Source organism: Pinus tabuliformis, chromosome 2_1 (assembly GCF_031772625.1).
Source record: "Pinus tabuliformis cultivar Carrire ecotype Pingquan chromosome 2_1, CPIR1, whole genome shotgun sequence".
Lineage (NCBI taxonomy): Eukaryota > Viridiplantae > Streptophyta > Pinopsida > Pinales > Pinaceae > Pinus > Pinus tabuliformis.
The window spans coordinates 355,376,948-355,403,286 of record NC_142299.1 but is presented as its reverse complement, the minus strand read 5'-3'; the positions used below and the strand labels follow the sequence as shown (position 1 = coordinate 355,403,286).

The 26,339-nt window shown below is 40.3% G+C and overlaps 1 protein-coding gene across 4 annotated transcripts in view; it reads right to left on the bottom strand.

Moving 5' to 3' along the window:
* The window catches only part of LOC149200332 (cullin-1-like), a 44,123-nt gene that overhangs the window by 6,573 nt on the left and 11,211 nt on the right, over positions 1-26,339 (bottom strand). For 2 of the 4 annotated variants that reach the window (XM_089402660.1, XM_089402662.1), the window contains exons 4-10: positions 1,701-1,886; positions 1,456-1,503; positions 1,143-1,346; positions 957-1,034; positions 665-754; positions 471-551; positions 281-343 (exon numbers count right to left, since the gene is read on the bottom strand). In XM_089402660.1, coding sequence (XP_089258786.1) covers positions 281-343; positions 471-551; positions 665-754; positions 957-1,034; positions 1,143-1,346; positions 1,456-1,503; positions 1,701-1,886 — 750 coding nt within the window. The remainder of the gene's footprint in view (positions 1-280; positions 344-470; positions 552-664; positions 755-956; positions 1,035-1,142; positions 1,347-1,455; positions 1,504-1,700; positions 1,887-26,339) is intronic. The other 2 variants (XM_089402661.1, XM_089402663.1) reach the window with 2 other exon arrangements.

The window sequence follows — 26,339 nt, the reverse complement described above, 5'->3', positions numbered from 1 at the left end:
AAAGGCTAATGTCTTTGTGCAATGTTCAGCATATCATGTTTGGTCATCATCTGCCAAATTATAACAATATGCCAAGTAACCCCCAATCAGACATAAAGGTCATAAATTTAGCTTCATCATGTGAGTGTTCAAATGGAAAGAGATTAAGCCTACAAAGTAGAAGGAATCGCAGATAAATAAAGTTACAAATAAGATTGTACCCTTTCTTCTGCACCAACCTTATTTTCTGCCTGAAGAACAACTCAAAGTAATACAGATATCAGACAAGCTCCTAGATTACCTTTTCATTGTTTGCTGCATCTTGCGCGTGCTTGACTAATGATGTAACCTCATCAGTAACGTACTGCAATGACAAAGCAGTTTGAATGGGGGGGTCAAAAAAAAACCTTTTACCTACAGAAATTCACTGCAAGCTGTGAAAGTAGCTCACTTAGGATATTTTCAATCAATATGCACCAATTGGTGTCAACCTGTTTGAAAACTTGAGCCAAAGGTTCCAAGCCTTTACGTATCCTACAAAACAACCTATACATCCTTGAAAGATCATCTACCTGTACAAAAAGTTAAATCAGGAAATCAGCTTTTTGACTAAGGAATTATTTTGAAAAAACAGGTTCAGAATCCCCAACAACAGAGCAATAATCAAATGAAAATGCCATGGCACCTTTTCATCTCTTAGCAAGGCATGGCACCCTGGAAGCTCCTTCTCTAGAAGTTGACTCTCGTACTTGGAAAGTAGCTCATTTTCTACTTTCTGCAACAAAAGCCAGCAACAGAAAAAACAAATATCTCAGCTGTTCTTTAAATTGTGTGTATGATGAGTTAATCATGATGGTTGAAGTAGTGGAATATATGTACTTCACCGAGTAAAAGAAACAACGAAAATAATTATTTCAGCAATAAGCTAAATGCAAGAACTTTGGATAATGGAAAGAAATTATTTTTAACACACTCACTTCCAACAACTTTTGTTCACTGCTTGAATGTAAATAATAGGAAGCTCTTTCTTTTACTCGTTTCAGACACTCTTCAGCCTGTAGTTAAAAAGGAGATATACATTAGCTTCTTGAAAGACCCAATATCCATTCGATACCAACACTCTGACACATGTCTACAGCACTAGCACCTATTTCTCCACTGACCTTAAGCATATAATCCGTACAAGAATCCTCTAGAATCCATGATGCAGCTTTTCGAGAATAGTAAGAAGCAATGCCATCCAACATCGCTGACTGAAAGTCATTCTCATAAGCATCCATGTTACCCATCCCAATCTCCACGAAGATTCCCAGAACATTTTTCAGCAAACCTCGATCAATTTGCTCTCCTTCAGGTTCCCTATCAACCTGCCACATAACAAGCACAATAGGTCATATACCATAAGCAATAAAAAAAAAGCAATAGGTCAAATAACTAAAGAAAGTTTTCGACATTTCAAGGCAATACAAAACGTACCAGAGTAATCACAGCATCCCTTACATTATTCTTAATTTCATGGTAAACCTGCAAAACAAGTGAAAAGGTTGATTTTAAAAATAGTTTATCGCCTTTATAGTTGCTAAGAGCCAGGATATCCACCCTAATTCCAAGATATCGTCATCTGAAGCTTATTATAATCATTGGAAGAAGAGAAAAATCATAGGAAGAGAGAGAAGGTATAAACAGAGAGAACTCTACACAAAGTATCATCTGATGTTTACCAGATCACGGAAGCACATGACACTAACGTCCTTTAGTGCAGGAAGAGAATGCTTTGGAGTGAAGTAACGATCCAAGTAAGTAAAGAAACGTGCAAGTAACCGATCCATTATTTTGTAATTTCTCCATTGCTTTACAAGTTCTCTCAGCAAAAGCTCATCATGTTTCTCCCACAATGCAGGTAGAACCTGCGGAAAACAACTAATACATTTCAACCATGGACCAAAAGGCACTGGAATATTACCCGTCATGATTGTTTCAATAAATAGAAAGCTCATAAAGCTTTTCCAACCAAAACGGTTAACGGTTGGGAAAGGGATAGGGAGCTACGAGTGCAATTTTAAAAAGATTCTAGAAGCTGAGTGTTTTGAAAAAGTGATATATATATATATATATATATGGGGTAAGAGATATGAAAATATATGTGGGGCTAAAAGATATGAAAATATATAGATTTATTTAAGCATTAGTATTAGATGAGTGATGATTATTAAATATCAATTATTTAGTATAGACATAAATCAATGATTTAGTAGTTATCACATTTTTATTAAATAATTAATTATCAATTAAGAGAAAGCAAATATTGTAGGGGCAAATCTCTTTTTGAATATAAAATTTGAAAAAAAAAATTATACCTCAAAAAATTTAGTCTTTTTCAATGTTTAATGGATCCAAAATTAAAATAGATCTATGTTGGTTATATATATATATATATATATATATGATCCAAGTCAAAATGTTTACATAACATTACAAGTTACAATATCTCTTCCATTCTTCCATACTAGGTTAAAGAGTATCTATGGGCCCAAAAATAAAATTGAAAAGATAGAATTATTTAAAATAAAATTAAAATTAAAAAATCATAACTAATGCTTATAAATATTGTTACCATAGTTAAGATAAATTAGTCAATTCACCATTGGTAGTTTTAACAACCCATGGTTTTGCCAATAGTATTAGCATATTTAAAAACGTGAAGACTCATTTGTAATTTTCTTTTGATATATATATATTGCTTCTTGTCTCAAACACAATTTTATTTCAGTGATCATTCATATATACTAAATCAGTGTGGATCCATTTTAACTTCAAATCTATCAAGCATAGAACTGGAAATTTATGTACAAGCACATACATACCAGTAAAATAGTTAAAATACTAAGATAAACTAATAGTAAAATAATCAAAATACTAAGATAGACTAGTTGTAAGAAAGTTAAAAATTTAAGTTTATCTCAATGACCACACTTAAAACAATTTTGAAGGCATAAATATTAAAGTTGTCTTCTTCAATAGAACATTATCAAATTCAAGGGAGTAATCTTCCTTCTCTTAGTTACGTATGTATAGTAGAGTATTCCTATTAAGGTTCTTTAAGACCAATTTGGTCTGTTAGACACATGTTAAGCCTTTTTTTTATCACAGAGGGAAGACAACACCCAAAGGTTAAACTCCTTCCCTCACACACATGCATGGCATCAAAGTCATCATTATAGTTTATCTTTGTCAACCTATGAGGAAGTTTGGTTTTAACTGTTATGTCATATGGTTTGGGTTCAAGTTCGAGTTTAGTAATAATGAAATTCGATTCAAATTCGAATTTGGTGATGAAGTTTGAATAAAGTTTGACAAATATGTCCATATACATATTCCAAATTCTCAAAATATATATTAATTATAAATATAAATAATATATATAATTTTTTTAATGTCAAATATTATAATAATTTTTTTTGTTAAAGTGATGTGAGTCTTAAGATGACTAGCACACTTAACCTATGGTTTGAATAACGGCAACCAAGGGGCATCTAAGCCGTTAAAATCATCCAGTAATCACATCCAATCTGGGCCACACCAACCCTTAGCGTAGCTGGATTTTTGCCCACAAGGTTTTAAACAAATGACCTTTCCAACACGAAATACGTTAACAAAACACCCTAGAAACATCTATTCTAAGTCTCATAGACATCATATATTATAATATTATGAATTATATTAATTCATAATATATATAATATATGATATTGGATCATTTGGTGGAGGAGCTCCGGGCGATGGCGGAGACCCTAACTGAATTGTGGGTGGAATACCATGGCATTTTTGAACCCTGACGCCTGATAGCTGATGGCCCTTAGCCCTCAAGGCTCACTGGAACGGCACCGTCATTACCTCCCTCCTTCGCAGTTTACCCGGGTGCACAACTGCTGAGACTCTTGTTCCCCCAACAGTCGTTACTCCTTTTACTGTCAATTCCGAGGATATGGACGGGGTAGACATACCGGCAGACCCTCGTCCCCACGAGGTCAATAGGCCTCTCCATCGCACCATGTCAAGTCTGGGACCTTTCGCTGCTTCTCAGCGACCTCTATCATCCTCTACCTCCGCACTGGGCCGACCATCAATATTTGTGCCCCATCCCTCGACTATGCACATCAATGATGTTCCTGGGCTGGACTACCCCCCCTCTATCCCCTGCAACCCTGAACTTGTTGGGCTCTTGTTTGCAAACCTCTCCCTCCTTTGACGCACCTCTCCCCCAGCTACCTCAAGTCTCCGCCTCGCCTGGTTACACGCCCACCTTTGGTACTCCTCTACCTGCAACCAACCCTATACAAACCCTCATCTCCCTGGAGTCCCTTCGAACCCTAGTGGCTCTAACCCTAACCCTAGCACGCCCACCCATTCGGGATGCTTCAGCTCCCCGATCCCTACCCCTAAATCCACCCCATCCACCCCACAGGCAGTTAACCAAGGCATTTGTGGACTTCTCAAAGACTATCTGACAGTTGGACGTACAAATAAGCTCAAAAAACGCCGGTGTCTTAGGGCTGGAGACAGAGATATAAATCTTGCTCTGGATGAAGATCTCTCGATGGGAGAAGTGGATGAGACTGCCAAGAAGGTCTTGGTTGGCCGTGTCCGTGGGTAGAACTACACTGTTGAGCAGCTTTAGCTCTATACGGAGGAAATCTGGAGTTCCTTACTAAAAGACCTACCCATCATCCATGTTCGGGTGAGGGGATGGTTTGCCCTATGATTCCACTGGGAGGAATAAACAGATTGGATCCTATCTAGGTTCTAGCACATAGAACTGGCGCCTATGTTATTGAAGCGATGGGATCCATTGTTCGATCCTGAGAGGGAACAACTAGGGGCAGGACCAATCTGGGTTTGGATGTCGGACCTTCCACTGCAATATTGGACCCCTATCATCTTCAAGCAAATTGGGAATGCACTAGGCACCTATCTGGATCATGATCAATCTCTTGAATCGACAGGGATCATGTCCATGGCTCGAATTTTGGTACACCTGGACATTAGGGCAAGGCTGGAGGAGAAGATCACTCTGCACTGGCGCCATTTCACGTACAAGCAAAACCTTGACTATGAAGGTGTGCCATTCTGGTGCAGACACTACCACAAGGTCGAACATCTCTACATATATTGTCCTTTGCTCACGCCTTCAAATCCATCAGCTACTAAGGGTTCGATGCAAAGACAATCTAAAGAACTGATGGTGGACGTGCTACCCTCAGATCTGGATCACCAAAAGGAAGATGCTGGGAACACTGTCCAGACTTCCAGTGCCTCCCAGATGCCGCCTCCATCTCCTCCTAAGACTAGATCCCGGTCTGTGGCGGAAGCCGCTCCCTCATCGGGTACTGACTTTCCCCCCTGCTCCTCTACTCTGCATTTTAATCATTTTTCTATCTCTATGGATTCATCTGCCCCCTCCCCATGTTTAATTATTGCGTCGATTACATGTACGACTGATCCTCTGCTACCAATTTTCTCCATACCCCATCAATTATATCTGGTTGGACGGGTCTCCACTGCCATCTGCACCCACTCCCTTGGGTTCTCATGCCTACAATCTCCGCCCCCGAAGGCAAACCATTCCAGATATGTTGGGCCTGGGTATCACAACCTACCTTTCTAACCATAAGCCTACTAGGGGGCGACCATCCAAATTAGCCAAAGCCATTAAAATTGCAGGGGATGATGTTTCCCAGGATCAACAAAACACCATTGATTGGGTGCTTAGAGCAGCAGATACCCTTCCCAAGGTTCCCCGATGAAATGGCTCTCCTTCAATTGCAGGGGCCTGGCCAGCCTCCCTAAAAAATTGGCCCTCAAGAGACTATTGAGTAGTGATCCCTGCGATATTATTTTCCTTCAGGAGACCTTGGGGTCTTCTGATCTGATCGTTAAAACCCTCCTAGGCATCATGCCTGGGTGGCACTTTCAAGCCCTATATGCGGTAGGGCGGTCTGGGGGACTTGCCCTTGGGATCAACCCTCGAACCATCAAGGTGATTTCCTATTGGGGAGGTCATAGTTTTCGTGGCATGGATCTCTTTTCAGCTACATTGAGCAAACGGATTCGTATAATAAACATACACGCCCCTATCAAAATAGACTGGATTTTTGGCAGCGGTTTCTAAATAACCCGATGATCACTCCCTCAACCATATTGGGGGGTGACCTTAAGTTTTCCATTGGACACGAAGAATCATGGGGTCATCACTTGCAACTTGATCCACTCTTGAATCAGCTGAGCTCTCTGTTGGATCAGCATGGCCTCATTGACGTGCCTATGAATAAGAATATGCCCACTTGGCATAATAGAAGGACTGGTGAGGCTGCCCTGGGAGTGTTGAAAATAGCAACAAGAAATGCTAAAAATAGCACTGCTATAAATAGCATTTCGGGATACCGTCCTATTTTACTTAGTCCCTGAACTAAAATAGAGAAGTAAATTTCGAATTTGATCTTAGCAGCTGTTTGAAAAATAATTAATTAATTCATCTTGAGTTAATTAGTTGGAGAAAATCAAACATGAAGTGTATGTGAAGACATGCAACAGTTTCTCCATTGATTGAGGAATTTATCCCTTAGTTAAGGAGATGAGGACGAGTTGTGCTTTGAGTTGTAATTAGTTAGCTCAATTATCTAAGTTAAGTCCAGTTAGATTAGTTCAAATAGTTTGTTGAACTAATTGTGAGTTTAGTTAATTAATGCATGCATGCATGTAACTGTTGCACTTCAAATAACTGAATATTCTCCAATAATTAACTCATGCATGTCAGTTCAGTCAGAGACCCAGTTGAGATCAGGTGATGGGGTAGTGTACTATCAGTTGCAGGAATATTCCTTGGTGGATATCTCTTGCATGCACAAGGAATTCATTCCTTAGAAATTGCGCAGTTACTTCTTCAGTTTAGTGAGTGTGAATGAGGCCAATTCACACAGGTGGCATCACTGGACCCCAATGAAAATTGCGCAAGAAAATAGGAGGCTTGGAGCGCTGGAGGAAGACATATGTTATGTCTATTCAGTCTGTGAGTTGTATTTTTCTATTGTAGAGAGAGCAGGATAGCTTGTGAGCTGATTCTTTTTGTAATCTGAACATATTTTCACGTGTATGATATTACAGAGATCGGGGTTTTAGGCTGAGGCTTTTCCCAAAGTATTCTTCTATGTTCATGTGTGATTGCTTTCTCATTCTCAGTTATATGTGTTCTTATTGATCTTGCTCATACTTGATTAAGCTTCCGCAAAGTTTGTTGTAGAAGTAGATCTTGTATTTTGCTTTAGTATATTACATAATCTGTTGGTGGGAAATTTTACATGGTATCATAGCAAAGGTGCTCAAAGGAGAGAACTGTATACAAGAAGGGAGAAGTTCGAAGTATGAGGTTCCTGAATATAGAAATCGAGTTCTTATCACATCTCATTTTCACCAATGGTGTTCAACAGAGTATGCCTTTGATGGCAGCTCGAATTATATAGCCTAGAAGGATTGCATGGAAGCAGTATTAGAGGATAATGGTCTAAAGGACTTCACTGATCAAAAAATCCCCAAGCCCACAGCGACTGATGCTACTGAATTGGTGGAATGGAAGAAATGTGTAGCTAGAGCAGGGAGAATTCTTCTTGAGGGAGTTTGAGACCACATAGTCTCGAGTCTCCATGGGAAGGAGACAGCGTTTTCGATGTGCAAAACATTGAAAGATCTATATCAAAACAGCAGCGAGCGCTGAAAGACAAGCTTCGGAAAATCAAGTGTGAAAAGGGCGACACAATCTCTACATATCTAACAAGCTCACCACCTGCAGCGATAAGCTTGGAAGTGTAGGGATTATGACAACCGATGATAGCATGGTGAGTCTTGCACTCCTCGGTCTTCCTAAGAGTTGCCATAGCTACCAAGACTCGGTTAATGGAAGAAAAAAAACTGCCAGATTGGGGTCGGATCTGATGCAGTAGGAGATAAGACGCACTAGAGATCGATCCTCATCGAAGCAAGATGATGAGGAAAATCTAGCCTTAGCGAGTAAGGAGAGGAAGGGGAAAGGGAAGGCGTCCCAATCCAAATCCAATCCTTCCCATGGTGGGAAGAAGTTTGACAAATCAAAAGTGCAATGCTTTCATTGTCATCAAGTGGGCCATTATGCTACAAATTGTCCACAAAAGATATCCAAGAAGGGATCCTTGAAGGGATCTGATGGTGAGGCACTGACCTCACAATTTTAGTTGGATTTCTCTCTTATCACATGCATGGTTTCATCCATGGTGGGATGTGTTTGGTGCCTAGACAGTAGAGCTTCATTCCACATGTCAGGTGACAAGAATCTTTTCAGTACCTTGGAGGAGAAGGATCTCCAGATGCGGATCGACATGGGCGATGATGGAAAGTACCATGTTTCAGGTGAAGGAATGGTTGTGTTTCAAAGGGAGCATGGATCTCCTCTCACCTTGATTGATGTAAAGTATGTACCAGGTCTAAAGAAGAATCTTGTGTCCATTGCAATGCTAGAAGGTAAATGCTATGATGTAGTCTTTAGTAAAGGAAAACTATTTTTGAGGCATATCGGCACTGGACAGACCAAGAGGATAGGGATTCGAGTTAAGAATCTCTACAAGCTGGAGGTAGACGACTGTGCTGCATTGAGTTCCAAAGCTGAGATGGTGCAGAGCCAAGATGTTGGCGAGCTATGGCATAGAATATTGGGGCACTTGCACCCTGGAGCCCTGAAGATCATGCAGCAGATTTCTACCGGACTTCCCAAGGGACAACTGGAGCAAACGGATACATGCAAAGGTTGTACCTTGGGTAAGTATGCAAAAACTTCCTTTCTGGATCGAGACAATAGAGCTGGAGCAATCCTAGAGCGAGTTCACTCAAATGTTTGTGGACCATTCTCTACAGCCTCCATTGCTAAACAAAGGTAATATGTTATTTTTATTGATGATTTTTCTCGTAGATGTTGGATCTACTTTATGCAAAAGAAGGATCTAACCTTCTTGAGGTCTTGTGAGTTTAAAGCCTTGGCAGAGAAAGAATCTGGAAAGAAAATAAAAGCCTTGCGTAGCGACAATGGTGGAGAGTATGTCTCCCAGCAGTTTAAGGACTTCTGGGCAGCAGAAGGAATTAAACGGGAGTTGACAACACACCATAACCACAGCAGAATGGGGTTGTCGAAAGGAAGAACAGATCGATTGTGGGAGCAGCTCGAGCGATGTTGCATGACCAAAGCCTACCACTGCATTTGTGGGCTGAGACATCCAATACAGCAGTATACATGCAGAACAGAAGCTCGCACTGTATACTTGGAATGAAGACACCTATGGATGCCTTTTTTGGGAAGCGACCAGATATGTGACCAAAGATGCTCGGAAGAAGCTAGATCCAATAGCTAAGTTGGGAATACTTGTGGGGTACGCGGATACACCCCACAACTATCAGGTGTACCTGCCTACCAGTCAGAGAACAGAGGTACGCAGGGATCTAAAGTTCGACGAGCAGAAAGCCATGCGAGTATCACTTGAGAGGGAGCTCAAGTTGCATGCAGATGAGGAACTTTCAATTCCTAAGGAGGAGGAGCCTCAGATTGATGCGGAGCAGCCGCATGCAGAGGATCCGAGAGTGGAGACATTCATTCATGATGAGTCTTCCAAAGATGAGCGGAAATGCTCAAGGGAAGCGGGCAAGTTGATGCTGGATGTGCAGGAGAATGTGGGACAGCCATCTTCTCAGCGCAGACAGAGGAGGTCGCTCGAGCGGTACACTGGTTACATAGCCCTGGTTGGGGAGTGTGTAGATTCCGAGCCTTCTTCATTCGAAGAGGCAGTGCAACAACCAGTGTGGGTTGATGCAATGGTGGAGTACGACTCCATCGTGCAGAACTGTGTTTGGGATGTTGTCCCAAGACCTCAAGACAAGTCAATGGTAAGTTCCAGATGGCTTTACAAAGTAAAGCAAGCAATTGATGGCAGCGTTGAGAAACATAAGGCAAGGTTTGTTGCCCGTGGTTTCTCACAGGCCGAGGGGATCGACTACAATGAGACCTTTGCTCCTGTAGCAAGGTATTCATCTATCATATCGATGTTGGCACTATTAGCTCAGATGGGTTGGAAGATCCATCAGATGGACACGAAGAAAACATTCCACAATGGGATGATTGAGGAGGAGGTGTACATTGAGCAGCCAGAAGGTTTCAAGACCTTCAATCGTAAGTCGCATGTGTGTCGACTCAAGAGAGCTCTGTATGGGCTAAAGCAAGCACCCTGTGCTTGGGACACCAAGATTGGCAGCTATTTCACCGGGTTGGGCTTCACCAAGAGTGAAGCAGATGCGAACCTTTACCACATCATGGTAGAAGGAAGCCATTGATCATTGTTTGTTATGTCAATGATTTGATTTTGACATGTGATGATCTGATCCAGTCTTGCAAGGAGGACCTTGCAAGAGAGTTCGAAATGAAAGACATGGGTCTTATGCACTACTTTCTAGGCATGGAAGTGCGGCAAAGAGATAGAGAAGTTTGTGTGTCTCAAGACAAGTATGCCAATGAGATCCTCAAGCAGTTCCATATGGAGAAGTGCAAACCCATGCAGACTCCTCTAGCTGGGAAATGGAGGAAGGAGGATGCTACTTCAGGTGAGGTTGTAGCTGCTACTATTTATCGGCAGTTGGTGAGTTCACTTATGTATCTGGTGAACACACGACCCGACTTATGCTTTGCGGTGAACCAGCTGAGTCAAGCTATGGTTCAGCCTACCAAGCTATTTTGGAAGGCAGCGAAGCATGTGCTGAGATACCTCAGAAGCGCATCTCAGTATGGTTTGTGGTACAGACAAACAGAGGGAGTGAAGCTTCAGGGCTTCACAGATGCAGATTGGGCAGGGAGTCCATCAGACCAAAAGAGCACTTCTGGAGGAATCTTCAACCTTGCTTCAGCTGCAATTTCCTGGTACAGCAGGAAACAAAGATCAGTTGCACATAGCTCAACAGAGGCTGAATACATGGCTGCTAGTCAGGCTGCATGTGAGGCCATTTGGATGTGGAAGATTCTATTGAGATTGTTTGGTCAGAAGATGGATCCTACAGTGATCTACTGCGATAATCAGAGTTGTATCAAACTCTCTTAGAATCGAGTTTTTCATGACAGGTCCAAGCATAAAGATATCTAGTATCACCATCTTTGAGACTGTGTGGTCAAGAGGATCATGTTGTTGTTTCGACCGAGGAATAGGATGCAGATATTTTGACGAAGGCATTGTCAAAATGCAAGTTTGAGTTCCATAGAGACAGGATTGGGGTTACTGATAATCCTTTTCTTGTTGAGAGGGAGTGTTGAAAATAGCAACAATAAATGCTAAAAATAGAAGTGCTAAAAATAGCACTGCTATAAATAACATTTCGGGATACCTTCCTATTTTAGTTAGTCCGTGAACTAAAATAGAGAAGTAAAATTCGAATTTGATCTTAGCAACTGTTTGAAAAATAATTAATTAATTCATCTTGAGTTAATTAGTTGGAGAAAATCAAACATGAAGTCTATGTGAAGACATGCAACAGTTTCTCCATTGATTGAGGTATTTATCCCTTAGTTAAGGAGATGAGGATAAGTTGTACTTTGAGTTGTAATTAGTTAGCTCAGTTATCTAACTTAAGTCCAGTTAGATTAGTTCAACTAGTTTGTTGAACTAATTGTGAGTTCAGTTAGTTAATGTATGCATGCATGTAACTGCTACACTTCAAATAACTGAATATTCTCTCATAAATAACTCGTGCATGTCAATTCAGTCAGAGACCCAGTTGAGATCAGGTGATGGGGCAGTGTACTATCAGTTGCAGGAATATTCCTTCGTGGATATCTCTTGCATGCAGAAAGTATTCATTCCTTAGAGATTGCACAGTTACTTCTTCAGTTTAGTGAGTGTGAATGAGGCCAATTCACACAGGTGGCATCACTGGACCCCAAAGAAAACTGCGCAAGGAAATAGGAGGCTTGGAGGGCTGGAGGAAGACATATGTTGTGTCTATTCAGCCTGTGAGCTGTATTGTTCTGTTGCGGAGACAACAAGATAGCTTGTGAGCTAATTCTTTTTGTAATCTGAACATATTTCCACTTGTATGATATTACAGAGATAGGGGTTTTAGGCTGAGGCTTTCCCCAGAGTATTCTTTTGTATTCATGTGTAATTGCTTTCTCATTCTCAGTTATATGTGTTCTTATTGATCTTGCTCATATTCGATTAAGCTTCCGCAAAGTTTGTTGTAGAAGTAGATCTTGTATTTTGCTTTAGTATATTGTATAATCTATTGATCTACAGTGGGAAATTTTACAGGGAGAAGAGTTAAACGATATCTCATCTATGAAGACCTTTTGGTTACCTTCAAAAACTACAGACAATGGGTGGGCTCAGGTGGCATATCTGACCATACACCTATATGTTTGGAATTGGCAGGACCCAAAATCAAACCAAGAGCCCCCTTCAAGTTCAATTCGTCTTTGGCTAAAGGAACCAGAGTACATCAAGATGGTCTCTGACTACTGGAAATCGCATCACCTTTCAATTGAGTAGAGGAAATTTGTAGGATTTTGCAACAACCTATACAATCTCAAGCAACTTTCCATTGATTGGGCCAAAAAGAAAAAGAAAGGGAGGAACTTGCCATATCTGCCTTAGAAATCCAGATAACCTTACTCGCGGATGAAACACAAGAGGGGATTCAACTCCATAGAGTCAAAATTGCAACTAGTGGAGCTGGAAGCCCAGAAATCTAAGATCCTTCTAGCCTGGGAAGAAAATTGGAGACTCGGAAGTCGGGCCATTTGGTTGCAAGTTGGGGATGACAACACTAAATTCTTTCACAAATTTGCCAATGGAAGAAAAGTTGGCAACGCGATTTGGCAAATGCCCTCGGATCAGGGATCGACGACAAATACTCATTCTTAATAGTCTCAGTTGGGCACTACTCATTTCAATCAGCTGTTCAAATCCCCTCCAGGTGCTACACTGGCTGATATTATCCACATAGTAGGGTACTTCCCCTGATTCGTGGAACCTGAAAGGCTGGAGGAGCTCAATAAACATGTCTCTTTGGGTGGAACTTGAGAGCACTTTGAAATGGTTCAAAAGGGATAAAAGTTTGGGGCCAGATGAATGGCCAGTGGAGTTCTACCGCACCTTCTTTGACATCAACGGTCCTGACCTTCTTGCTGTAGTTGAAGAAATCCATATCCTGGGCAGAATACATGAGCCAATAAACTCCACCTTCATAGCCCTCATCCCCAAACTGGACTCTCCTCTATCCTTTAATGATTTCTGACCTATATCCCTCTGCAATTGACTCTATAAAATCATAGCTAAGATCATAGCTATTCGTATCAAACCTATCCTATCAAATCATATCTCCCCGGAACAGTTTTCCTTTTTACAAAACCGTCAAATTCATGAGGCCATTGGCACGGCACAAGAGGCCCTCCACTCTATCAAGCTAAAGAATCTCAAAGGAATGATGCTAAAAATTGATCTCTCAAAGGCATTTGACCGGGTCAACTGGCTATATCTCTGGATGTTACTCATCTGGGCTTCCCCCCAGATTTCTTTCGATGGATAATGTACTATATTACTTCAATTTCCTTTGCAATATTAATCAATGGATCTACCTCCCACACCTTCAGGGCCGAGAGGGGACTCAAACAAGGATGTCCTCTATCCCCCCTACTTTTGCTATTGGCCATGGAAGGACTCAACAAAAAGATTGCCTCAGAGAAGAGTGTAGGGAGTCTCAAGGGACTCAAGGTAACAGACCAATGCACATTAACTCATCTCCTTTTTGTCGATGACATCCTCATATTTCTGGATGGGGGCATACAAGACATAAATACCTTTACAAGGATATTGAGGTTATTCACCTCTGCCACTGGGATGGAGATTAATCAGGTTAAATCCACCATCTCCCTATCAATATGCACTCAACAGGAAACCAATCTTGCTCTTCAAAACTTCCCTTTTCAAATTCAGACCCTGAAGGATGGATTGAAGTACCTGGGATTTAGGATAAAATCAGATGGATACAAAATAGTAGACTGGACTTGGTTGATCACAAAGATAAAAAGAAGATTAAATATTTAGAGCCACAAACTACAATCTAGGGATGGCAGATTGGTGCTTATCAAAACTGTCCTCGAAGCCACACCGGTTTATTGGATGTCCCTGGACTGGATTCCACAAGGAATTATACAAAGGATTCAGAGAATATGTTGCAATTTCTTATGGAAGGGGAATAAAGAGTGAAAACTATATGCTTGGGTCAAATGGAGCAGCATTGCTATCCCCAAAAAAATGGGGTGGGTGGGGCTTAAAAAACTTATCTGCCTTCGCCCAAGCTCTTGCAGCCAAACTGGGATGGCTTCTCCTGAAGCAAAGGAGCCTCTGGTCAGAAGTGATCATTTACAAATACATCTGGCCGATCGCAGTGCAGGATTGGCTAAGACTACCATCTTGGAACAGGAAGGGTATTTCTATCATCTGGAGGGCAGTGTTAAATACCCTCCCCACTATTAGAAGGGGACTCACATGGAGGATTGGCAATGGAGGGTCTGCTCGTATTGGATTAGACCCATGAATTGGATGCGCGAACTCCCACCTACTCCCACCGGACCTGATTGTCAACTTGAACCAGAAGAATATCTACTATATAGCACATATAGGGGACCCCCAAAACACAACTGTATAACAGTAAGCTTGGTTATCAAGGACGACTTTAGATATCCCTGCTTAGTGGCATTTGGAATGGGGGACCTATTTGAGAGCTTTATCAGAATCATATGTTAGATTAAGGGATGAGTTGCTTTGGGGTCTAGCTCAAAATGGGACCTATTCCCCAAAGGAGGGATACATAACAATACATGCTAGACATAAACCTGAAGTACTGAAACGCTGGTGGCAGAATATCTAGAAGCTGCAGGGTCCTCCACATTCTCGATTACTCATGTGGAACATCATTGCAGACAAAATTCCAACTAGAACAAACCTAAGGAAACGGGCATTCCCGAGACCTACATGGTGTGTTCTCTGCAAAGACAAGGAAACTGCCAATCACCTTGTCCTTACTTGTCCAACTTCATAGCATGTTTGGGTAGAAGTCCTTCAGATTCTTAAGATAGCCTATTCATGGACTGGGGATGACACGAATATGGCCTGGAACAACTGGTGGGGCATTGCAATGCCCCCGAAAGCTCGGAATTTGCCTCTGATAGTGTCCTAGCACATTTGAATTTGCAAAAACAGTATTATTTTTCAGGGGAAACAAATCGTTTAGGCTCAGATTATTCCAAAGATATGTAAGAGCTACGATGAAATCCCGGAGGAGACATAGGCCACCCGGACAAGGCACATTACACCTGAGGTCATAGATAGAGGGAAAACCTTGGCCTATTTCAATGGTGTAGCCCAAGAATAGGGTTGCAGTGGAGGCGTCATTCTTCACATCTTTGAATCGCATTATTACCATATCAGCCTGGGGCTGGGAGATGGCACAAACAATTTTGCGGAACTCATGACCCTCCGCCATCTATTACATTTCGCTACTTCCGAAAACTACAGACAGTTACATATCTTTGGGGACTCTATGATGGTCATAAACTGGTTCAATTGCACTTCTACATGCCATGCATATTCGCTCAAAACAATATCACAATTTGATCTTGTTTCTTGCACTCATTTCTACAAGGAATGTAATGCAGCCGCGGACAAGTTATTGAAAGAGGCAACGAAACATCCTCGAGGAGAATGGCTGATCAGAGAGCACACCCCTGGACAGGTCTATCAGAACTACCATAGACCGTATGTAGACCAAGATATATAGAGGGCAGACTAGGCCTAGTTACAACACTTTTTTGTTAATATTTATGAACAGTTTTTTGATATGTAAATATCTTTGTATATGAAGTTATGAACATTAACAGTATATACCCGATAGGTGTTTTTGTAAGTTTTTATCAGTACCGCAACATTTCACAGATGACCACGGTCACTTTACAGCATATGCCAAGGGCATTTACAACATGTAATTTTCTTTGTTAATGAAAATTACCTTTTTTCTTTATGGGAAAAAAAAAAATATATATATATATATATATAGATATATATAGATGATATTTATTATACCTGCCGGCATGGTATTACGCATTCAGTTTTGCTTTGACCACATATTAGTTTGTCTTTGAGCAAAAAATTATGCTACTTATTTATAGTTTAACATTGAGAATTCATTTTTTGTTATTTTTATTATTATCTAAATTTATTTATTTGTAAGGTGATTGGTTGAAGTCTTATTATGAAATATCTAATAATTTCCATTTCTCTTAGTTACTAATCTTTTGTTTTATTTTTTTTCTATTATTTCCATTTTCATGAATTATAGTTTTTCTCCATATTTTAATTCGAGATGTCTTATTATTATATTAAAAACATATTTTAATAAATTTAATTATAAAAAATTATATATACTAATAAAAAATAAAGCACATAAATATATATAAAAAATAAACATATATATTAAAATGTATATATGTTAATATAAACAATATTAATTAATCATATTTCTTAATTTTTGTGATGGCATTTAACAATACAATAAATTTTTTTAATTGTTTTTATTGTTGTCATGAAATCTTTGTCTTTATTATTTTTTAATTTAATTAAGCTATATTTAAGCTAATCTACAAGTACTAACAACTCTGTAACCCTTGTTAATTTATAATATATATTTTATATAATATGTTAAAGCTGTAACTCAAATCTGTAACTCACATGTGAGTTAGAACCTTAGCCCATATCCCAATGTAACTCACATGTGATTTAGAACCTTAGCCCATATCCCACTGTTCAACAGATTCTTCTGCTGTGGCCGATTTTAAGTAGAGACCGATACAATGGATGTATTTCAGTTGAACAGATTTCAAGGAGTTTTTCTTTTCAGGAGGGGTGTAGCAATATAGCTCAGATATATCTGCTCCAAAAGAGGCCGAGAAAGAGCTCCAAAATTTCTGTTAAAAGGCTAAACTTCTGATCCAAAGGATGCTTAAACATATCAACGAATCCAGCATAAAGATTTCAAAAAACAAACAGAACCAGATCTAAAAAATGAATTCTTCATTTTAAACTTTCGTATTATCCTTAATTCGACCACATTGAATAGTCATGTCTCTAGAGGGAGGTGACCTGTGTATTAATTTGACTTGACAGTCATATAGATGGATCCGAATTTGAATTTCAAAGCTCAACCTTTGCCTTGAGTTTATTGATATCACCTATATTACTCTGTTTGAGTAAAACCTAATGTTGCGCACAGATACCTCATCTTGATCTAACCTAATCTAATGGAAAGCAACCTTCAAAGCAACAGATATCTCATCTTTATCTTTACCTAATCTAATGGAAAGCAACCTTCAAAGTTTTTAGCCGTTGCAGCTCTGGAAGAGGGATACTGAGGCCATACACATTTCGCCTTTGAAAACGGTGTAAACACAATATCCGAGTCTGAAGATATTCAGGAAGATGTGAAATTCTGCTTGCAAAATTCTTCATCGGGAACATGCATTTTCATTTTTATTCTCTCTTTTACTTTTACTACTGTTTCGCCTTCATGGATTAGCCAAAAAGAAAAGACTCCCCGAATTTTTGCACCAAATGGTTCTGAGATGCATCATGAGGCCCATTCGTATAGTCATCATGTCCATTGTAAGAGCTAGGCCGGCTTATCATGGAACTCCAAATTTGCAGATCCAAATGATCTTCCTCCCACATCACCTCCATATCCACTAGATCCAGGCGTTGTTGAGTCAACCTCATATCCTCCAGATCTAGGTCTTTGATATCACCTCTGCTTCCCATGTTTGAGGCATGTCCCAGATCATTGTATCTTTTTTAAGACCTCGTGAAATATAGGCCCTCTGAGGAAAGAATGTGGCCTTATACTTTGACATCAATGAAAAATAATGTCTAACATGAGTATGAGTTGGACTACTTTGAAATTTTTGATACACATAATTAAATATAATAACATCTAAATGAAATTTTAAATAAAATATATATAATAATTAGCTATAAAATATATTTAAAAATGTTTATTGAGGGTAGAAATTTAACCATAAAATTCAACATCAAATCAAATTAAACGAAGTATAAAACTAAAAATATATATGTTATAAAATTCGATACACATAATTAAATATAATAGGAGTAGTTTACCTAGGTGGAGGAATTGCCAAGTTTCTGTCGCCGCCCGGAAAAACCTCTGGCTTCGGCCGCCGGCAATACCTTCGCCCAGCGCCGCCACCCTCCGCGACCTTCGCCCAACTCGATTCTGTGAACTTCCAAAGACTAATAAATAGGGATCCGTGGCGCAATGGTAGCACGTCTGACTCCAGATCAGAAGGTTGCGTGTTCAATTCGCGTCAGGTTCAATGTTGCCAGTCCGTTTGTTCTTCACCCAGATGTTCTTTGTCAGCTGCGTCCTAGTCTGAAAGTCCTTTTGGCACTTCGCCTTTCCACTGAAAGATCTCTGACAGCTCGCTATCTCCCTAAATAATCTTTAGGAATAGTTGCGATAACAAATTTGAAGCCTCTACTAATTTTAGCGGGGGATTATCTCTAACTAAAAGTTCTTTACGAATTGCGGAGTGCAAAGCGAAAATAACATACGAGAGCCAAGAGAAGATTGCGAGGGTTGTGAAATTGATCCCAATCTCGCTCCCTTGAGAACTCAGCCATTTTCTTCTGTGAACTTCCAAAGACTAATAAACAGGCATCCGTGGTGCAATGGTAGTGCGTCTGACTCCAGATCAGAAGGTTGCGAGTTCGATTCACGTCAGGTTCAATGTTGTTAGTTCATTTATTCTTCGCCCAAATGATCTTTGTCGGCTGCGTCAAAGATCTCTAACAGCTCGCCTACCTCCCCTACCTGCAACAAAGGAACGAGGTAGGCAACATTACACTTAAAGATTTGCAGAAGAAAATGGTTGAGTTCTCAAGGGAGCGAGATTGGGATCAATTTCACAACCCCTGCAACCTTCTCTTGGCTCTCGTATGTTATTTTCGTTTTGCACCCCGCAATTCGTAAAGAACTTTGAGTTAGAGATAATCCTCCGCTAAAATTAGCAAAGGCTTCAAATTTGTTATCGCAACTATTCCTAAATATTATTTAGGGAGCTAGGCGAGCTGTCAGAGATCTTTCAGCGGAAAGGCGAAGTGTCAAAAGGACTTTCAGGCTGGGACACAGTTGACAAAGAAAATCTGGGCGAAGAATAAACGAACTGGCAACATTGAACCCGACGTGAGTCAAACAGGCAACCTTCTACTCTGGAGTCAGACGCGCTACCATTGCGCCATGGATCCCTGTTTATTAGTCTTTGGAAATTCACGGAATCGCGCTGGGCGGAGCTCGCGGCGAAGCTTGCGGAGGGTGGCGGAGTTGGGGAGGAGGAATTACCGGCGGCCGGAGCTGGAGGTTTTTCCGAGCAGCGACGGAAACCGGGCAATTCCTCCGCCTAGGTAGACTACTCCAATATAATAACATCTAAATGAAATTCTAAATTAAATATATATAATAATTAGCTATAAAATATATTTATTAATGTTTATTGAGTGTAGAACATAGTTTTAAAAAACGGCCGTTTCAATACTGAAACGGCCGAGTTGATCCAAGTTGGAGGTTTCTGGACTGACTCGGCCTATGAAACGGCTCGGTTGGCCGAGTCATGGCTGACTCGGCCAACTCGGCCGTTTCCGTATTGACTCGGCCGAATCATAACAGCGACCCGTAACCACATAAAAAACAGCGATTTCTTATTTTTTTAATGATTTTTTTGGGCAAAAGCTGATTGGTTTGGACTCCAAGCTGTTGTGTGAATAAGTTAAATGTCATTTGGGGTCCATTTCCCCCTCCCAAACCCTATTTAACACACTCAAGTGCTCTCAATCTCTCACAGCAATCTTGTGCATTTGAGTGAGTGTCTTCTTTGAGAGTTAGTGAGCAGTTCTTGAGCTTGTTTTTGGAGCAGCAGTGAGGAGGCTTGGAGAAGCATTGTAGCTAGAGTGAGGAGCTTCTTGGGCGGCCATTTGGAGCAGCATTGAGGAGTTGATTCTTGGAGCAAGCTTGAGGAGGCAGTTTGTGCCTGGAGGTATTTTTTTTCACCTCTATAAATCTGTTTTTGCTTAGTAAATTTTAGGTGCATATTTAGAAAGCTTAGAGAGTGTTTTTTATCCAAGAAATGAACATTGAATCAATGTTTTTTTTTCATTTTCAGATTGTTTGCTTTCATTTCCTAGTCAAGAAATGGCACCTAGAGCAAGAGATCCTGCTTGGGCATATGTTGAAATGGTTGATAGTCAAATGCAATGCAAATTTTGCCATAGGAAAATTAAGGAAGGTCCTGGGGGCATTAATAGACTGAAACAACACTTGGCAGGGATTAGAGGCCAAATTACCCCATGTACCTCACCAGAAATTGGGGAGATTAGGAAGAATTTGTTGGCCAGCTTTGAGAAATTTAAAGAAGATAAAGCTAGGCAAAAAGACATACAGGCTGAAATTGGGAGGAAGAGGGAGATACAAAAAATGATGGCTACCAACCCCCATTATGATTTTGAGGGTTCTTCCTCTATCCATCAAACTAATACATCCAACCCTTTCCGATATGTTCCTCCCTCTTTTGTTTCTGTTCAAGATAAGGGAAAGGGTAGAATGACAAAGGGTGATGTGACTATCAAAAGTTATTTCACTCCCTCCTCGCCATCAGATGCACATGGTCCTGAAGTTAGTAAAAGTCAAATGCAGCCTACTTTAGATGACCACTGGAAGAAAAAATTGAGGGAGACTGCTTGTGAGTACATAGCTAGATGGTGGTATGATGATGATATCCCCTTTAATGTTGCTCGTTCACCATATTATGAGCCTATGTTTGATGCCATACATGCTGCTGGAAAAGGCTTCAAAGGCCCTACTATGCATGAGCTAAGGGGGTATCGTTTGCAAAGAGAAATTGAATCCATTAATGAGTATTTGAAAGAGTTCAAGGACTCATGGGCAAAAACAGGATGTACCATCATGTCAGATGGATGGACTGATCAAAGAAACCGTACCATCATAAACTTTCTTGTCTTCTGCCCACGGGGAACCATGTTTTTAAAATCAGTTGATGCATCTGATAAGGTAAAAGATGGGAAATTGTTGTTTCAGCTATTAGATCAGGTTGTTGAGGAGGTGGGGGTGGCTAATGTTGTTCAAGTCATCACAGATAATGCCTCTAACTATGTTCTTGCTGGTAAAATGCTAGAGGAAAAACACAAGACCATCTTTTGGACCCCATGTGCTGCACATTGCATAGACCTCATGCTTGAGGATATTGGAAAAATAGACTGGGTCAAAAACACTATAGATCATGCCAAAAGCATCACAAAATTTATCTACAATCATACATTGATTTTGCGCCTCATGAGGAAACACACTGGGGGCAAGGATATTATTAGGCCTGCCATCACTAGATTTGCTACACATTTTTTGACATTGCAATCTATGCTTTCCCAACATAGAAACTTGCAAAAGATGTTTTCTAGCGATGAATGGAATCAAAGCAATTGGTCTAAGAAACCGGAAGGCAAAGAACTGAAAAGGAAAGTCTATGAAGAAACTTTTTGGAGAAAGGCCGCAGAGATTGTGAAGCTTGCTGAGCCACTAGTTAAGGTGTTGCGGTTGGTGGATGGGGAAAGGTTGGCTATGGGCTTCATTTATGAGGCTATGGATCAAGCAAAGGAGCAAATAAAGACGATATAAAAGGATAGAGTGGCAAAATATGGGCCCATGACAAGTATTTTGTTAATGTACTATATGTTGAAAAGATCAGTTGTGGACAAAAGTTACGTTATACAAAAGTTAAAATCATAAAATATAAAATATGTGTAATAAACATAAGTTAATTATATATTACTAACAAGTTAGTAATATATGGAGCAAATTTATAAATTGCTCACTAATTTGAAAATCAACAATGTTTAAATATTGTCAACCATCGTTATTCATGGTCAACCATCGTCCAATGTCACAATGTGACAAAAAATGTCTCAATATGAGAATCAACTAAAATTGTGGTCAACCATCGTGTCTCAATATGAAAATTAGTCATGTTGAATCATGGTAAACCGCGGTTAACCATCGTCAATCACCGCATTGTGACAACTATTGTCTTAATATAAAAATCAATCATGGTCAATATGAAAATCAACCATGGTCAATCATGGTGACAACTGAGTCATTAATTAATGGTGTCAACTTTAATTAACTATTCAGACACTTGTAAATAGTATGTACTTTTTGAATTCTTAATTTTTAATCAACGAATGAATTGAATTAATTTACAATGAGCAGTGAAGTTCAATAAATAATAACACTATATTTACAGAAACAGCAAGTTTCTACTAAGAATATAGAAACAGCAAGTTTCTAACAAGAAACTGCTAATTACAGTCACAGATGAGCATTAAACACTAAAATAGCATTACTCTAATACCCTCCCTTAATGCTCAATCTATTTACAACACCTATAGACCCTCTGAATTTTACAAACTTATCAGGACCAAGAGGCATGGTGAAGATGTTTGTTGGTTGCTCCATTGTGGGAACATACAGCGACTGAATGGATCTGTCTTCAACAAGCTGTCGAATGTAGTGACAATGGGTTTCCACATGCTTTGTTCGTTCACGGAAGACTGGATTCTTGGCGAGTTTGAGCACTCACTGATTATCACAGAACAAGGGAGTAGGACCTACCTGGGAAACATGCATATCCGCAAGCATACGTCGAAGCTAAACTGCCTCCCAATACTCTACTTCTGTCGAGGAGAGAGCCACTACCTGTTGCTTCTTACTAGTCCATGTGACAGCGTCAGATCCCAGACTAAACACATACCCAAATGTAGATTTACAGTCATCAACCGAACCAGCCCAGTCTGAATTTGTGTAACCACTGAGCGTAGGATCTGAACTCTAAGTGTACAAAAGTCTATAACCAGGAGTGCCTCTTACATAATGCAGCACACGCTTTGCTGCTATCCAATGATCAGCCTTAGTAGCTGACATGAAGCGTGAAATGTAGCTCACTGCAAAACTGATATTAGGTCGAGTGGCAGTGAGGTAGATGAGGCTGCCCACTAACTGCCTGAATAAAGTTTCATCCACAAGTGGTGAGGATGACTGAGCTGAAAGTTTGAGCCCTGGTTCCATAGGAGTTGTGGCAGGTTTGCAATCCTGCATTCCGAACCTGTCCACAAGAATTCTAGCATACTTGGACTGAGAGAGAAAGATGTTGTTCTCAGTCTGCCAAACTTCCACCCCTAAACAGTAATGCAGAAGTCCCAAATCTGTCATATCAAAAGTGTTTCACAAATCCTGTTTGATTCCATGGATCAAATGTGTTGAACTGCCAGTAATGATAAGATAATCCACATAGACAACCACAAACAAAATATCATCACCAGTATGTTTGATACAGGTTTGCATCAAATGGACTCCGCTGAAAGCCATGATCTGTTAGGTACTTGTCAATTTTCATGTACCAAGCCCGAGGGGCTTGTTTCAGACCATAGAGTGCTTTGACTAATCTACAGACTTTTTGTTCTTGATCGGCAACCTTTAACCCTGGATGCAGCGTCATGTAGACTTCTTACTGCAAGTCACCATTCAAAAAAGCACTCTTTACGTCCATCCGATGGACTTTCCAATTGAACTGAGCTACTAAGGCAAGGACAAGCCATATGGTACTCATCTTGGTTGAAGGAGCAAAGGTCTCCTCATAGTCTATGCCTTCCTTCTGTGAGAACCCTCGAGCAACAAGGCGGGCCTTATACTTGTCTAGGGTTCAGTCAACTTTGTATTTCACTTTATACACCCATTTGCATCTAATGGGATTTTTCCCTGTAGGAAGATCAGAAAGGTTCCAAGTGTGATTCTTCTGAAGACTCTGGAATTCAGCTTCCATAGCATGTTCCCACTCAGGTGTACCCTTAGCCTCTGAATAGGTTTGAGGCTCAAAAATACTATGTAAGTTAGCCATAAGAACAAAATTTATTGTAGCTTGTTGTTTGCTCTTATTTCTGGAAGTTCTACCTTCAATGAGCTCATTATCCCAGAGATCACCAATAGTTTTAACCCAACATTTAGGCCGGAGAGTAGAGGAACTAATATCAGGAGGAGGTGGAGGAGGCTCAAGAACAATAGGAGTAATAAGAGGAGGGTTATTTTCCAGAGGAAGCTCAAGTACTGCATCATCAAATACTGATGTTGCATCATCCCTCCCATCAAGTGGACCTAACAGAAGAAGAACATTGTGAGGTTGATCCTCAGAACACTTCTCAAAAGGAGGAGACTGAAAGAACCCTTTGCCTCCATCAAATACTATGTCCTGACTGAAGCTAAGACGACCAGTGTCTATATCGATCAGCCTATAGGCCTTGTGGTGATCACTATACCCTGTCATCATGAGTTTCTGGCTTTTGGAATCCAACTTAGAGCACTTAGCAACTGGAATCCAAACATATGCAACCGATCCAAACACTTTGAGGTGATTGATCTTAGGCTTACGGCCAAACCAAACCTCTTTTGGAGTCTTCCCCTCAACAGCCTGAGTAGGTGATCAGTTAAGAAGATAGACAGCAGTAAACACTGCTTCAGCCCAAAATTCATGTGTTGTAACATGGAACAAGCCATTTCAACAATCGTACAGTTGCGACGTTCGACAACACTGTTCTGCTGAAGAGTGTAGAGTGTAGTTAACTGTCGTTTGATGCCATGGGTATCAAAGAAGTTGGAGAAAGCAGAAGAACAAATCCCCCCCCCTGTTATCTGTCCCAAGAGTTATTATATTACAACCAGACTCTTTTTCAACTAAGAACTTAAACTTCTGAAAGATACTAAATACATCAAATTTATGTTTTAGAAAGTACACCCACATCTTTCTACTAAAATCATCTACAATAAGCAAAAAATATTTGCAACCAGTAATAGAAGATGTATTCATAGGACCACAAATATCACCATGAATTAACAAGAGTACCTTAAGTGGCGCCAAGATTCTCCATCCTTGAATGAAGACCGATGTTGCTTGCTAGCTTGATAGGCACCACACGCTCCCAATTGTTGAGTCTGAATATCAGGTAACCCTGACACAAGTCCCTCCCAAGATAGCTGAGAGAGATACTGAATGTTTAGATGCCCATATCTCTGAGGCCACAGAGTGCTGATGGGAGAAAAATGAGCTTCTACAGCCACTTCTGGAGTATCACCAGTGTCAAGAAGCCTGTATAGGCCATGATCTTCTAGGCCAACAGCAAACGTAATACGAGTTTCCCTATCAATAATGGAGCACTTGTGTGCACTGAACACCACATCGAGCTGAGGAGAGTTCCTCATAATCTGGCTGACAAACAACAAATTAATTTCCATACAAGGAACATAGTACACATTCAGGAAGATGAGTGTGCGCCCACCAGACTAGATCTGAACTGTACCTCTGGCAACCACTATGTACTCCTCACCTCCACCGAATACCATGGAATCACTGAAAGATGAGAAGTCAATAAACCAGTGACACATGTGAGAGAAATGACGTGATGCACCAAAGTCAATGTAAAAGGCAGATTTCGTCTGCTTGGAATGTTCTGCAACATTCGCTATCTAATGAGACCCTCTTGTTTCTTCTGTTCATAAGCAATCCTCTATCGGAATTCTTTCTTCATGTGGCCGAACTTCTGACAGTAATTACACTACACATTTTTCTTTTTAGCGGGGATCAAAAGGCTGAGAAGAACCTTTTTGTTGAAAGGACTAAGAGGACTGATATTTGGCAGCAAAAGCATTTTCTGAGGAGGCTGATGAAGCACCACTACCAAACTACTATTTCCAACAATCCTTCTGCAGAAGTTCGGTGCATAACTCCGGAAACTTCAGATCAACATTAGTGGTGGTAATGTTGAGTGTTTCTATGAAGTGTTCATAAGGTTTCGGTAGACTTTTCAGAGTAATGACTACCATATCTTCTTCCTCCATGGTTCGCCCAATGGCTTCGAGCTAATCTCGAATGTCTTTAATCTTGTTAAGATGTTCCTGTAAAGACATATGTTCGTCCATCATGATGGAGAACAACTAATTCTAGAAAGAAAGCTTTACTCTTGTCGGATGTCTCGTGTAATTTCTTCAAATTTTGCCACATTTCAGCAGTTGTCTTGCAAAAGGAATCTGTGGTAGCTAATCATCAGTCACTGAGAGTTTGAGAAGCATAA